This window comes from Cucurbita pepo, chromosome LG01 (assembly GCF_002806865.2).
Source record: "Cucurbita pepo subsp. pepo cultivar mu-cu-16 chromosome LG01, ASM280686v2, whole genome shotgun sequence".
Taxonomy (NCBI): Eukaryota; Viridiplantae; Streptophyta; class Magnoliopsida; order Cucurbitales; family Cucurbitaceae; genus Cucurbita; species Cucurbita pepo.
In genome coordinates, this window is record NC_036638.1 from 11,315,031 (window position 1) to 11,328,554 (window position 13,524).

The 13,524-nt window shown below is 35.4% G+C and overlaps 1 protein-coding gene across 1 annotated transcript; it reads right to left on the bottom strand.

Moving 5' to 3' along the window:
* Positions 1-321: 321 nt before the first annotated feature.
* On the bottom strand, positions 322-12,894 carry LOC111792895 (threonine--tRNA ligase, mitochondrial 1-like). The gene is made up of 20 exons (XM_023674518.1): positions 12,592-12,894; positions 12,254-12,491; positions 12,115-12,174; positions 9,610-9,699; positions 9,045-9,119; positions 8,826-8,954; positions 8,142-8,231; positions 7,894-7,982; positions 7,722-7,818; positions 7,555-7,641; positions 6,429-6,513; positions 5,865-5,959; positions 5,675-5,707; positions 5,493-5,579; positions 3,272-3,364; positions 2,196-2,288; positions 1,854-2,075; positions 1,261-1,332; positions 972-1,043; positions 322-782 (listed from the first exon to the last, which is right to left on the bottom strand). Exons 1-20 carry the CDS (start codon positions 12,861-12,863, stop codon positions 687-689), a joined length of 2,175 nt encoding a protein of 724 aa, XP_023530286.1. The 5' UTR covers positions 12,864-12,894; the 3' UTR covers positions 322-686.
* Between the last annotated feature and the right edge of the window lie 630 nt (positions 12,895-13,524).

Consider the following 13,524-nt stretch of genomic DNA (forward strand, 5'->3'; position numbering starts at 1 on the left):
CAACCAATAACACAACCAATCCTCCATTTTACATGTACCATTCCATGATCAGGAACAACGTGTGAGGAAGGCATTTGAATGTCGTAGCCATTTTTTATCTGAAAAGAAAATTGGTCTGATAGCTGTATTTGTAATCATTCCGAAAACTCGCAGATATAAGGCCTCCAAACAGCATCTAAAAAATCTCCAGATATAATACAAGGCCCCCAAATCAAATGTTGAAGTAGAAGAAATCAAATGTTGAAGTAGAAGAAAACATTCACTCAGTACAAAAATTGGATCATACAAACTGATCAAACTTACGAGAATCGCAGCATCTAAAGCTAAGTTCGAATAATATTGGCAAGTTTCGTAGTATTTTTTTAATGCTATACTGAATTCGAGTAATTACATGTTTATTAGGACCCTAAACTTTAGTTGAAATTAATTGGACGAAATTTGAAGTTAAAAAAGGATATAAACTTACTCATCTTGCCAAGTTCCAGACAAGAAACATATGTTGAGCGTAGGCAAAACTGTTACATACCAGAAAATTGAGACTGGAAAGAACAAATAGGAAACAAACCAATGTAATGTTTACTACGACGGAGTTCTAAATGATTGTGAAACGGCTTTCTGACCTTCCTTGTTATGATTAACGATAAATTAAAATCTGAAGAAGTTACCCCTCTCTCAATAAAGTAGCGTTAATGAAAAGCTGCAACTTCTTCCTTGAAGTGGTTGAGCAAGCTCTCAATAGTCATCACTGAATGATCACCCTTATCTCTCACCCGTACACTCACCTGCCACCAACTCAAAACGTTTAATAAGATAATAAATAACTAAATCCAGCTGATTTAAGATCATTTTTTAAATCTTAAGAAAAGAAAAAGGCGATGAGGATGGAGTTTATATAGGAGAAATATGTAGGATCAATAAATTTGCTGTATTTTGTTTTCCACAAAGACGAAATTTAAAGTTGATAGCAAAACCTGTCCAGTGTTGGCCTCCTCTTCACCAACGACCAGTATGTAGTTATATTGTGCCAATTGTGCTTCTCGTACCTGGCAAAGAAACCAAGATAATGAATCATGTAGAGTTCATGAAAATCAACCTGTTTTAATCCACTGTTTGAGTAAACGCATAATCCATTACATACAGCGACTACAATTATTGGATGAATTAATGGGCAAATCGTTTGTATATGGACACTAAGAAATATTCATTTCAACAAGACACGAACTTGAACACAAGTATTGAACGATAATGATATGGACTCACCTTCTTCTGAATCTTTCTGTCTGTTACATCCACATCAACAAAATAACCAGCATGATGAATAAGATCACGCACCTACAAAATACAATACCATGATAGACCAATTGTCTGTCAACGTCTTGTACTACAACATAATAGAAGACAACACATGTCGCTTACTCAATTCCTGTGTATTGTATTACAAAATGCATGCAATACTACGGATTTTTTGAAAATATAACGATATCAATGGATATTTCTATATATCAACAAATTATAAAAATTATTTAAATTCATAATTAAGTTTTTTTTTTCCTCCCAAACTAAGTTATATATCTTGTTATTAGTGTATACCTTCAAGTTGGGATTAATATATGATTTTTTATGTATTATGGGTATTTATGAAAGATATAGGAGATCTCTGACTAATCCATAATATCGATGTCAAATTATGAATATCTCGATGTATCAACAGATGTTTTAATTATTTCTAATAAGTAGTCCAATTACATATTAGGACCGAAATTTTGAATACTATTATTAACTTTGACAGTGAAATGGGGAAAAGAAAATTGTGTAGTGAAAAGAAATCAATTCAATAATACTTTATGCGCTACCTTCAGTGCATAGGACTGGGATTTCTCAGATACAGGGCAAACAATTGCTTGACGTGGACTGAGCCAAAAAGGCCACTTCCCTTTGTAGTGCTCCAACAAGATAGCAAACATCCGCTCAACAGAACCTAAGATAGCTCTGTGAATCATAACTGGACGTTCCCTCTTGGCCTCGTCCTCTGCTGAGTAATACAATTCAAAACGTGCAGGAAGTTGGAAGTCCAGCTGCAAATTCATATTCCCCAAGTGCAAATTAATATTCCCCAAGTGTATTCTATTTATACTGTAATAAAGCTCGAGTAACAAATAGGGGAAGAAATTAGGAGTATAAGCACACATTACTACCTGGAGGGTTGCACACTGGAATTTCCTTTTCAATGCATCAGATACACTAATATCTATCTTTGGTCCATAAAATGCACCATCTCCTTCATCAATCTGTTTCAGATAAGTCATTCTAAGTAGACTGAAACCTCAATAGTTAAGCTATAAACATGAAGACTAAAATAGAGTGCATATAAGCAAGTGTAAGATTAAAAAAAACAAAAAAAAAGTCATATAACATGTAAAAAATTCATAAAGGTAGAAAGAATATATCAAAAATATAAGAAAATGCATTAAAATTAAAATCAAATTAAGTTAAACAATTCCACATTAAAATAAAATTACATGACTTCGAATTTATTACAAAGGGGAANTGAAATAATCACACGACTTGTTTAATCTAGAGCATCATAGTAATTACTGGCCATCCAAGCTCCTGGGACCCTTCTCCTCCCTCTCTTCTCCCTTACCCAAATTATTATAATTCTAAATTTTCAGGTTTGTGTTTATCTGTCTCCATACTTAAAAAAACTTCTAATAAGCTCTGTACAATATTCCCAACCACTAACTCCAACTTAGTGAGCCGTCAAATGCCAAAATCTACCATACACTAGCCGACCACATAATCATTACATAATACAATTAGCATGCCACGTATGCATTAAAACTGAATAAGTGACTTGTTAGACAATTGAAAGTTTAGACAACCTTGAATGTTTAATGAGCTATTAGAAACTTATGATATTGACGACTTCTATCTGAATTCACATTTATTTAATTTCATTAGTATTCTTCATGAATCTCCATTGTAAAAAATAGAATTGATTAAGTTTAAATAGCATGAAAAGAAAATTCAATAGATGTTCCAACAGAAACTGTATTAATCCTTCTTGTTTTAATTAATTTTTATTTGTTTTTATGAGAATAAATTTTTATTTGTTAATATCAAATAAATTGTTGGGATAAAAATCATTGCTCTCAACTAAAATGGAAATAGGATAAGTTTTTTTTTACCAATTATTGTTATTTTAATTCAAACTGTCTAGTTCTTTTGATCAAGGATGATCTTAATGCAGGTTCAATCATATTACAGGTACCTGCCAAGGCTTCCCAAATTCATTCAGTGCTTCTGTAAGTGCAGCTTCAGCTTTCTCCCATGTTTCCAAATCCCCAAGGAACTTTTCTGGCCTCTGCAGCACAATAATGAATACTAATAAGACAAAATGGACAGATGATATACAAAGCAAACACTTCTACAAGTAAAGAATAAAGCCGCATTTAGAATGAGTGTTGAGCAGAAAAGAGTAAGAAAAATTGATATCATAAGAATTAATGAGCTGCCATAAGATAGAACGAAACAGAGCTATCAATATAATTAAATAACATGCAAATACTAGGAGAGTGATAGACCCAAGGTTATACGGGACTATCACATGCAGAACAACAAATGAAGCAATTGGTTGATGCTTGGCAAATGGGATATTGAATAGCTTGATGATTGCTTGAATCTTAAGCTCAATCTTTATCAATAGACCTCTTTGACAAAATGTGTCAACTAGAAATTGGCTTATAAGTTTTTTGGGCAAGGATGGACCAAATCTGATGGATACGAAGAGTGGGCCAGATGGGGTTAACAATGCTGGCTTGTTGTAAAAAAGGGTCGTGATGGATCCGTCATCCAGTGGATGCCCCCTTTCATGATGTTGGGACTTGGGGGAGTTGGACAATAGTAATTTTGATGGGGTAAACACTTCATTTAAACTTAAGCCCATTCGAGAATGTTCGGACCATGTGATAAGTGTTGACTTCTTTTTCCATGATCTATCTTCCCTTCATGGTTGCTTCCCTCCACTGCCACCCATTCTCCATCCCTCGGCCAGCACTTCCGCCAAGTCTTCATCTCCGACCATATCAGCTTTCCTCACACCATGGCTTCCAACGATCATTTGTCTCTACTTTTCTCCCCAACTTCTTCATGACCATCAACCTCCAATTCCTACATCTATGTGGTGTTATGAAACTTTTTCGTCCTTTCACTTCCTCTGTTGTTTCCTTGTTCGTTCGCCACCTTGCCCTCTCACCGCTATTATTCTTCTTCTTTCCTCCGATGCTTCTTCATTCCCTTGCTTCTTGCTTCTTGCTTCTTCAGCCATGTACTCAGCTAGACTCTTGTCATTCTATCTTTGCCACTCCTTTTATTCACATTTCCTATTGGATTTCCTTCATGGGTGTCATCCACGTCAACCTTCCAACCAGGAGACTGTTGACATGCTCTCTTTCCTCCCTTCCTCCTGGGCTTCTTCCATGAATATTCCATCATCTTCATTCCACCAGTTTTTTTTTTTTTTTTTTTTTTTTNTTGTCAGAATAGAATTCCTTCCCTCCTGTATAGTTGAGATTTTAGATTTATATTTCTCCTCTACCATCTTCTACTTTTATGGATCGCTTCCATCTATCATGGATGAGATTTGGAGTTTTCAATTCAAATCTTCCGACATAATTGTCACCAACACTCATGCTGAACTCAAACTCGAACTCTCACGCATTTCCCCTTCAATAGCTTCCACCCTCTTCTAATCCTTTTTTAGTTTAATTATATCACAATATCAATGAAGAAATTACTATATCAATAGCCTTTGAAGAGGGATATCTTTCTCAAGTCCCACAATGGACACTCTTCAAAATGATCCACGTCCAAAAACTCTCTCCCCTTTATTTATAACTCAGATCCCAACTACTAATTACCAGTAGACCCCTAACTAGTATCCTACTAATACTCTCAATGTATCCCTTTCTAGTGCTTTTACATTGGTTGGGTACAAATTTGTAAACTAGAGCCCTATTCTCTACAAAGGTGCAAGAAGCTAGTGTAGAAAAGAGGGCAAAGAAACGGCACTTTAAAATTTGTACAGAAAACCAACAACTGGGATTTGGTGTGTTAAAGCAAAAGCTTTCATGTTTTCAATAACCAAAAAGTTAACATGGGTATTAAAAACAGTATTATTTCAAATAAGAAACAAAAGAAGTCAACATTTCTAAGATAATTTAATTCTGGGTTACAAAAGAAACTACAATAACTTATTAGGACACAAATTTAATCAAAAGAGGAATGATTGAGAATGAATATAAAGCGTCCTAACTAACAAAAAAAAAATGCAACAACGCTGCTGGAATTCAAATCAAGTGACAGTAATAATAAATAAATGTTATTTAAATTCTTAATTATTAAAAATAATGCATTGTGGCCAGTTGCACACGGAAATAGAAAAATAAATCCATCAATGCTCTTCAAACAAATAATCATGAAAAATAACATACCGTTGATAGCTTCAACTCAAATGTGAACCCAAAAATGTTATAAGCATATTTGATGAACTCTAGGACACCCCTTACTTCATCTTTTATCTATAAAATGAACACAAAGCAACAACGTAAAAGAGAAGTGAATCTTAGTAGTCCAGAAGCAACACTTGTAAGCATATCAATTAAGTTATGCAAACCTGGGACTCCCTGCAAAAGATGTGAGCATCATCCTGCAAAATATTTGGAGTGAACTTAAGAAGTAGACGATGTACGCATACAAATACTGACAAAATTAACGGACCAAGGTAGAGAATGGTACAAATACAATATCACAAAATATAGATGATACTATATGAGTTTAATATAAAAACCAAGATCTAAAAATACCTGTTGAAATCTTCTCACACGAGTCAATCCAGTCAATGCCCCACTGGCCTCATTACGATGTAAAACCCCAAAATCTGCCAATCGAAGAGGAAGTTCTGCAGAGTAACAAAAAACCATGAAAAAGATGAAGCAACTGATAGAAAGTATCCAAGAATAAATAAAGAAGGTAAAGGATTTAATTCACAGTAACATAACAAGAATGCAAAGATTTGAAGTATGCTTTTTTATATAAGAAATCAAGCTTTCACTGATTGAGAAGGATGCAATGATATAAAAAGGTACCAAACAATGAGCCCAAAAAAAAGCAACTCCCACGCCCAATTACAAAAAAGGATCCTAATCCAAAAGAGTAAGGCTAAGCTAATAGCTCCATAAACCCTATTAATAGACTGGCTATTTGAAGTGTGTTATAATTCAACTGTCCCTATTTGAAGTGTGGGCTAATTCAACTGTCGCTATTTGAAGGGGGTGCTCATTCAACTGTCCATTACGCACTGGCTAGGAGAGTTTTAAAAGAATACTAATAACAGCCTTACACATTTGCAAGAATATACATGAACTTACCCCTATATGAACGTACTCTATGCTGGAACATCAAACAGTGACCGGGACAATTCATTGGTTTCAATCCGAATTCCTGCTTTTCAACCTGTCCAATAATTTAAAAATGAGCTCAAACAAAGCAATACATGGCCATAAATGGGACAATAAATTCCCCTCACAAAAATAGGTGATAAAATTAAAGCAAAAGATTATCACACGTGCTCTACACATAGCAGAGGCCCTTGAATTGCATTTTAAAAATGCACAAGCGACCATGTAACCAATAGTTCTAATATCAGAAAGATAAATAACATTTGAGATAAAAGCAATATAGTACAATAAATGGATGAGATAAACATCCCCAAAGTTCCCAAATGATGCAGCATACCATCTCGATAGTTTCCTAAATGATGCAACATACCATCTAGATCTAAAAACTAACTATATAATTTATTTTTTTCGATATCAAAGTCCTGTTTAAAAATGCCTGAGACCCATATATGAGAGTTACAAATCCACCCTCTCTATCTATTCTTAGCTTCCTAAAGCAATATAGTCCAGTCCAACAGATGCTCCTCCACAAGAAAATTTTATCTGCCCATTACGTAGGAGTGGCTCCAAAGTCTATTAATCCCCCCCACACCCCATAATAATTAAGCAAGTTGGTGAGCACAGACTGTGCCAAAGTCATCCTACCCCAGCTCAAGTGTTTACAAATACCAACGACCCACTATATGGGAGTTACCAATCCATCCTCTCTAATTCTTCGCGTCATAAAGTAATCCTACCCCCCCCCCCCCCCNCATACTGAGTCAAAGTAATCCTCTACCCCATATCGAGAGAAGAAGGCTTCTCCATTATCCAATTTTACTCTTAACTTATTCATCATCGGGTCTTCCTATCCCCATCTTGAGAGAAGAAAGCTTCTACATTACCCAATTTTACTCTTAACTTATTCATCACTAGGACCCAAAAGTAAGGAGAACAAGTGTCATTTTTGTCTTTTCCAGAGGGTATACACTCTCGACGTACTTAGTAATTTTTTTTCTTATAAAAGAAAGCGATATAATAGGTCGACTTAAGCGTTTCACTTTTGGTGGTTCAATGTTTTTGNCTCCAATGACTATATACTATTCCAAGGCCAAACCTCAAATACAAACATGTTCTCCTTGTAATTTGCAGCATGACCAGAAGTTTCCCATAATTGCATATTGTACATATTTGGTGACAAAACCTGCAGAAAAAATTAAAAATGTTAAATACCATACTAAGATATATTGCAATTTCAGAAGGACCGAGACATTGAGAATGGACCTCTTCGTAACCGCGGTCCTTATATTGACCTCGCATGAAGTCCATCAGTTTATTGTAGATCCGAGCCCCATGAGGGAGGAAGAACCAGCTTCCTGGGCTAAAATTGATATTGAAAATGAATTTCAATAACAGTTATACGACATGGGGCTGAACTTCGTCTTTAAATACTTACCTGAGTGGATGACAAAAGAAAAGCTCCTGTTTCGTGCCCAATAATCTGTGATCGTACTTCTTTGCTTCTTCAAGCAAATGAATATATTCCTACACAAACAGATAGACTTCAAAAGAAGATCACATCACTTGTAATCAAATTGTCCTTCTAATTTCCGTTCACAACCCAATTGCTCAACACATCCTCATTGAATCAGGCAACATGTGGTTTATAATAGCTAATGACATGAAAAAAATTACAAAGCTTACCTTTAAGCGCTTTTGATCAGGATAAGATATCCCATAAACTCTTTGTAAGCTTTCACGATCTTTACTTCCCCTCCAGTAGGCAGATGATGCCTACAATTTCGAAGTGTTAAGTTTGATTGCATCATAATATATGTACATATATAAGAGACTCAACATTTCATTATCAAAAACAGGAAATATAAAAATGGAAAATTAAAATTTAAAATTAAAAAAAAAAAAGGCTAGAAGAGAAGTTTTCCTGAGCACTAAAAAAAGTAGCTATTTATAACCACCCCACCCCAATCCACGTTCATAATACGAAAAGGAAAAATGGAGAAGTTCTTATGTACTTTTGCACAAGAGGGGGCAGTGTGTTGTAGAACCTTCCAAAAGCTACAAAAATATGTATTTATCTCTTTAAAAGTTAGATTGTTTCTTTCTATCCAAATCAATCAAAAATAACTCTAGTAGAGCCCTTTCAAAACAGTAATTAGAGGATCAATAGGTCAAAAATGAGTTTGTGCCGGGTGGTCTTAGCATTTCCCATAAAACACCGAGGAAAATCTCCAAAAATGTCCTGTTTAAAACTATATGTATAATGATGAACACTATAAATCATGCATGCACTATATCTGTTTTTAAGAGCAAAGGTAAATTTTCTTCTTTTTCTTCGAAGTGAAATCTCAAATGATGTTTAAACACTACCTTAAGACATGCAAATGCTTTCACAAAAGATGTATTTGGTATGTGAGGACCACGACATAAGTCAACTAATGGGCCACATCTGTAAACAGTGATAGTCTTGTCTGCTGGCAAGTCATTGATGATTTCAACCTGATAAACATCGTTCAAAAATAGGAACATAAGAACTCCAGTCCTCGTTTATCACAAGAAATGGAAATTATTACGGCGATATTCAATTGCCTTGAATTTGTTGTCAGAAAACATTTCAAGAGCTTGCTGCCTTGTAACTTCAATGCGCTCAAAAGGTTGTTTCTCCTGAAAATTTATAAGAATAGATTAAATTATTCCACCAATATTAAGTATAATCTGAAATGATGACATTTCATGCAAAAAAACTATATTAATGAATACTTTGTCGGGGAAAACATTTCAGCACCTTATTTCCAAGTCAAATAGGCCCCTCATACAGTAAGAAAATAGATGAAAAAAGAAGTGCGGCCAAATATGAGAAAGAAATAAATATGCTCTATGAGTTCGAATTAATCAAATATTTCACGTCAAATTATTAATTCACCTCTAGTTTCACAGGATTAAAAAATTGGTCCCAAAACGTTAACTGTTAGGCCATTCACAAACCAGAAAGACCAAGGTTATAAGCAACATCATTCTACTTTCAACCATGTTACTGTTAACATCCTTTGTCTACGTGTAGATACACAAGAAAAACATATACAAGAACCAGATTTTAATTATATAAAACAAATGGTGCAAATTCCTTGAAAAGAGAATAGAGAAAGAACAATACCGATACAGCTTTCAGGGCACCAGACTCAATTTGCTTGAAGTGATCATCATTCAAGCCTAAATCATCATAAAACCCATCATAATAGAATCCCTGTCATCAAAATCCAATTAATATATAAGGAAACTTTACTACAAGCATAAAAGCCAAGGAGTTAAATGCAACGTTAACACTTTGTCCCCCCCTACAAAAGTCAACATAGACAGTGCAAAAGAACGTTTATGCTAACTACCATAATTATCCCATCAAATTACAGCAATGTAACTTAATTCTCGAGAACAGATAATGCACAATACAGTACAAATTTCCTACAATTCTAAAGCTCTTGGGCCTCCGAGATACTTGAATCTTGCCTTGGGAAAACCTAAAGAAAGGTGATTCCTCAAAACTAGTAGTAGAAAAGATTCATGGAAAACTTCAAAAATATACGAGAACCAACTCATCCAATGGAGGGGACTTGCCCCTTCAGAATCTGCTCTTAAACATCTACCTCCATTTCTCATATCTCTATGGAATTCCTAGAATGCTAGCTGGTTCCATTGATAAAACTTGTAGACAACTTTTATGAAAGAGGGTAGATTACAAGGGTTGCAAACCATATAGAAGTAGAAGACAGTACTCTTCCAAAAGAAAATGGCAACCTTAGTATTGGCAATAATTGATTCAGTAATTTGGTCTTAATTTCCAACTCTATTGTTACCCTTAGAAACTAAAAACTTGTGCTAAAGACTTACTTCAAGTAAATATGGGGTGCCATATTTTGGTTGGTTCTGGATGGTTAATCCTTAAAGTGGAGATGGTACAAGATATGATTCTGGTAAGATAACCGGCTCTCAAGTGAGGTACTTGGCTAAAATTTCAAAGGTTATACTTCATCACTACTAGACAGAAACACTGCAGAGGAGGGTTTATATAAATCAATGAGAAGAAGACTGAATGTAAGGTTGCTCAAGAGTTCCGCAACTTTCTCTTCCAAAGATGTGTATCTTTCGTCCAAGAAGGTCAAAGTCCTTTACCCTTGTCTTGGCCCTTGATATTCAAATTTTTTTAAATTCCCAAAGAGCAAGATTCTTCTCATGACCCATCTGTCAATGAGAGAACATTCTGCCCTCCACTTTTTTTCTTTTATTGCCTACCATCAATATAAACCGACTGATATTTAATGATCGTGGATGGAAGGATCTTTTTTATCTTTATGATAAAACCATTGAAATGGTATTGTCTATAGTCACTAACAGCACGAGAATCGGATTTCTTGGTAATAAGGCAGATATAGGTGTCTCTTAGTGAGGTATTGACAATCTCATTCTGAAAGAAAAAAGAAAAAAATCTTGGAACACCCTCATGATGCAACCTTTGAGGATGTTCCAAAGATTCTGAAGGAATTCAATTGTCTAACCATTGAGGCCCGGGGATATTTTGGTGCCTAATTCTGAAACAGCATGCTTGACCTCTTCTTTAGTAAATACAGTTCCCAAAGATGAAGCTTGGTGTGGAGTAAGCGGATCCCGTTGAGAAATATGTGGGAGGGATCGGTGACCAGGATCTTTGGTGTATAGTTGGTGAAAAAAAATTCATAAACTCATTTTCAATCTCGGCATCAGTAAGACAGCTTTTACCATCAGATTACAACACCTCAATGATGGCATTTTTCTTCATTTTTGTGGCATGATCCGGTGAAAAAAAGAGGTATTAATACCACCTTCTTTCAGACATTTAGTCTTGCATTTTTTTGCCTCCGAAGGGTCTCTTCCTTGGTAACACAAGAAATAAGTTGTTCCTTCAAAGAAGTGCATTGAATTTTGTGAATTGGAAGGAGGTCGCCGGCTTCCTCTAAGCTGTCAATAAGAGAAATTTCTGTTATGAGCTGGTTCTTTTGTGTGGTAAGGCAACCAAATGTGGCCCTGTTCTATTCCTTGATAACTAGTTTAAGGGCCATGAGATTTTGGATAAATCCATGCCCAGAGGGCATGGAAGGAGAGTTTCAAGCACCTAGCCTCAACTCACAATTATGTTTTGACAAAAGTTGGCAACGGTCTTCTACTAAATTTTGGCATGATAGATGGGTGGGAGACCTTCCTTTATTGGAACAACTAAAGAAAAACTTTCAATTGGTCAATGGTCCTTCCAAAGGATCCTTACATTCCCCTCAGTGTTCTCTTATTGGATCATCCATTCAGATTGAAGAAGGATCTATAGTAGAAGAATCTTGTTTGAGCTTTTTTGTGGTCAATATGGACAGAAAGAAACCATAAGGTATTTTATTCAAAGGACACTACTTATAGGATTTTTATTTTGTATAATGTCCTTTATCTTTCCATTTCTTGGTGTAAATTGAATTCTTTCTTATCGCCTCTCTCTTGTCCAATTGGAGATGTTTATTGTAACTCCTTTGAATTGGAATCTTTCTTTTCCATTCTTTTGTAATTTCATACAACAACAAAATTGTTTCTTATAAAAGAAGTAAAAAATAAATATATATGTGTGTGTGTGTGTGTGTATGTTTACCTCTCCTCTAGTGGTACAGGGTCCAATGCACAGCTTGCAACCATACTCCATCTCAAGCGACTAAACCCAGAAAAAAGAAAACAATTAGAACAGTGTTACGGTCGTTGTTAAATGCACGAGAATAGATTGGACTATCAACCTGTCCAAGTATGTGAGCGCTTGAATGCCAAAAAGTATCGCGCCCTTCGTCGCTGTCGAAGGTGAACAGCTTAAGCTCACAATCGTTCTCTAGCGGCCTGCTCATATCCCATAGAACTCCATCAACTTGAGCAATCAAAGCGTTTGCAGCTAAACTTTTGGAGATTTCTCTTGCTACGTCTACCGGAGCCGTTTGCCATTTCTGACCCTCCTTCACCGACCCATCCGGTAAGGTAATCCTAAAAAGTAAAAAAAAATAAAAAAATCATACATACGATTCGGATTTGATAAATCCAAGCATAGCCAAGCCATTTCCACATTTTGCAATGCTATACTGACTTGATTGGATGAGAAGGAAGAGAACGACGGTCGGCAAGCAGCTGTGATTGAATTGACTGAAAAAGTTGAATGCGCTTGGGAATGGTGGTACTGAGGTAGGCCTCGTCTTTGGGGTGTTTCGCCGCCATTGAAGTAGCTTGAGTGCTCTGGAGTTTGTTGTGCAGGAGGCGAAGGGAAGGTGAAGAAAGGAAGCGATTGGAGGATGAAACAGTTTCACGGCGGCTATGAAAAGAAAGGAGAAGCTTCGCCTTCCTGATTTGAGAACACAGCATATGCAGCGCTTGCTTACGGCGGGCGGCTATGGTATTTTCCCACACTACATTGTCAGGTTAAAGCTTAATAATTTATTGGACGAAAATACCCTCACTATTTTAATGCCCTGCCTCCCTTGCCCCTCTGCTGCTTTGTCTCTCTCTTTTGCCTTTTACTAAAATAATAATTGATTCTCCGCTTATAATATTTTAATCATATAATATAAATATAATTTATAGTATTTACAAGAATATTAAATGTATACACTGAAATCTACCAATTAATATATTTGTAATACCCCTTTAATTTTTTTAATAAAAAATAGAAAAAAGAAAAAGCCCTAAACAATAGAAAATGAATACGGTATATTTATTCCTCGGTGGCACCATTACTTTAGGTCTCTTAGTCGTTACATTCTAATAATGTTATATTATGACAAACAACGCCTTTGTAACTAAATCTCAAAATTTATTTTAAAATAAAATTGTTAAATAGTAATGATGTCATTTTCTTCCAAATCGGAGGTGCTGAAGAGCTACTGTTAATCTTAGTCAAACACATTTCGATTGGTCTAATGAATTGCACTAATTCTAGTATGATTTGAAGTGGTTATGGTCTACTTTATTGTAACATCTTGAGGGTTATTAGGTGACCAAAACCATATGTGCCATTTTATTAAAG

What these genes read in the sequence shown, in the direction of transcription:
- LOC111792895 (XM_023674518.1), bottom strand. Translation starts at nt 12,863, where the DNA reads ATGCTGTGTTCTCAAATCAGGAAGGCGAAGCTTCTCCTTTCTTTTCAT. An exon ending in AGAACATGTTTGTATTTGAG is followed by an intron (nt 6,514 to 7,554) that starts GTTTGGCCTTGG and finishes ATTATTGGACAG; the next exon opens with GTTGAAAAGCAGGAATTCGG. An exon ending in TAGAGTACGTTCATATAGGG is followed by an intron (nt 5,960 to 6,428) that starts GTAAGTTCATGT and finishes GTTACTCTGCAG; the next exon opens with AACTTCCTCTTCGATTGGCA.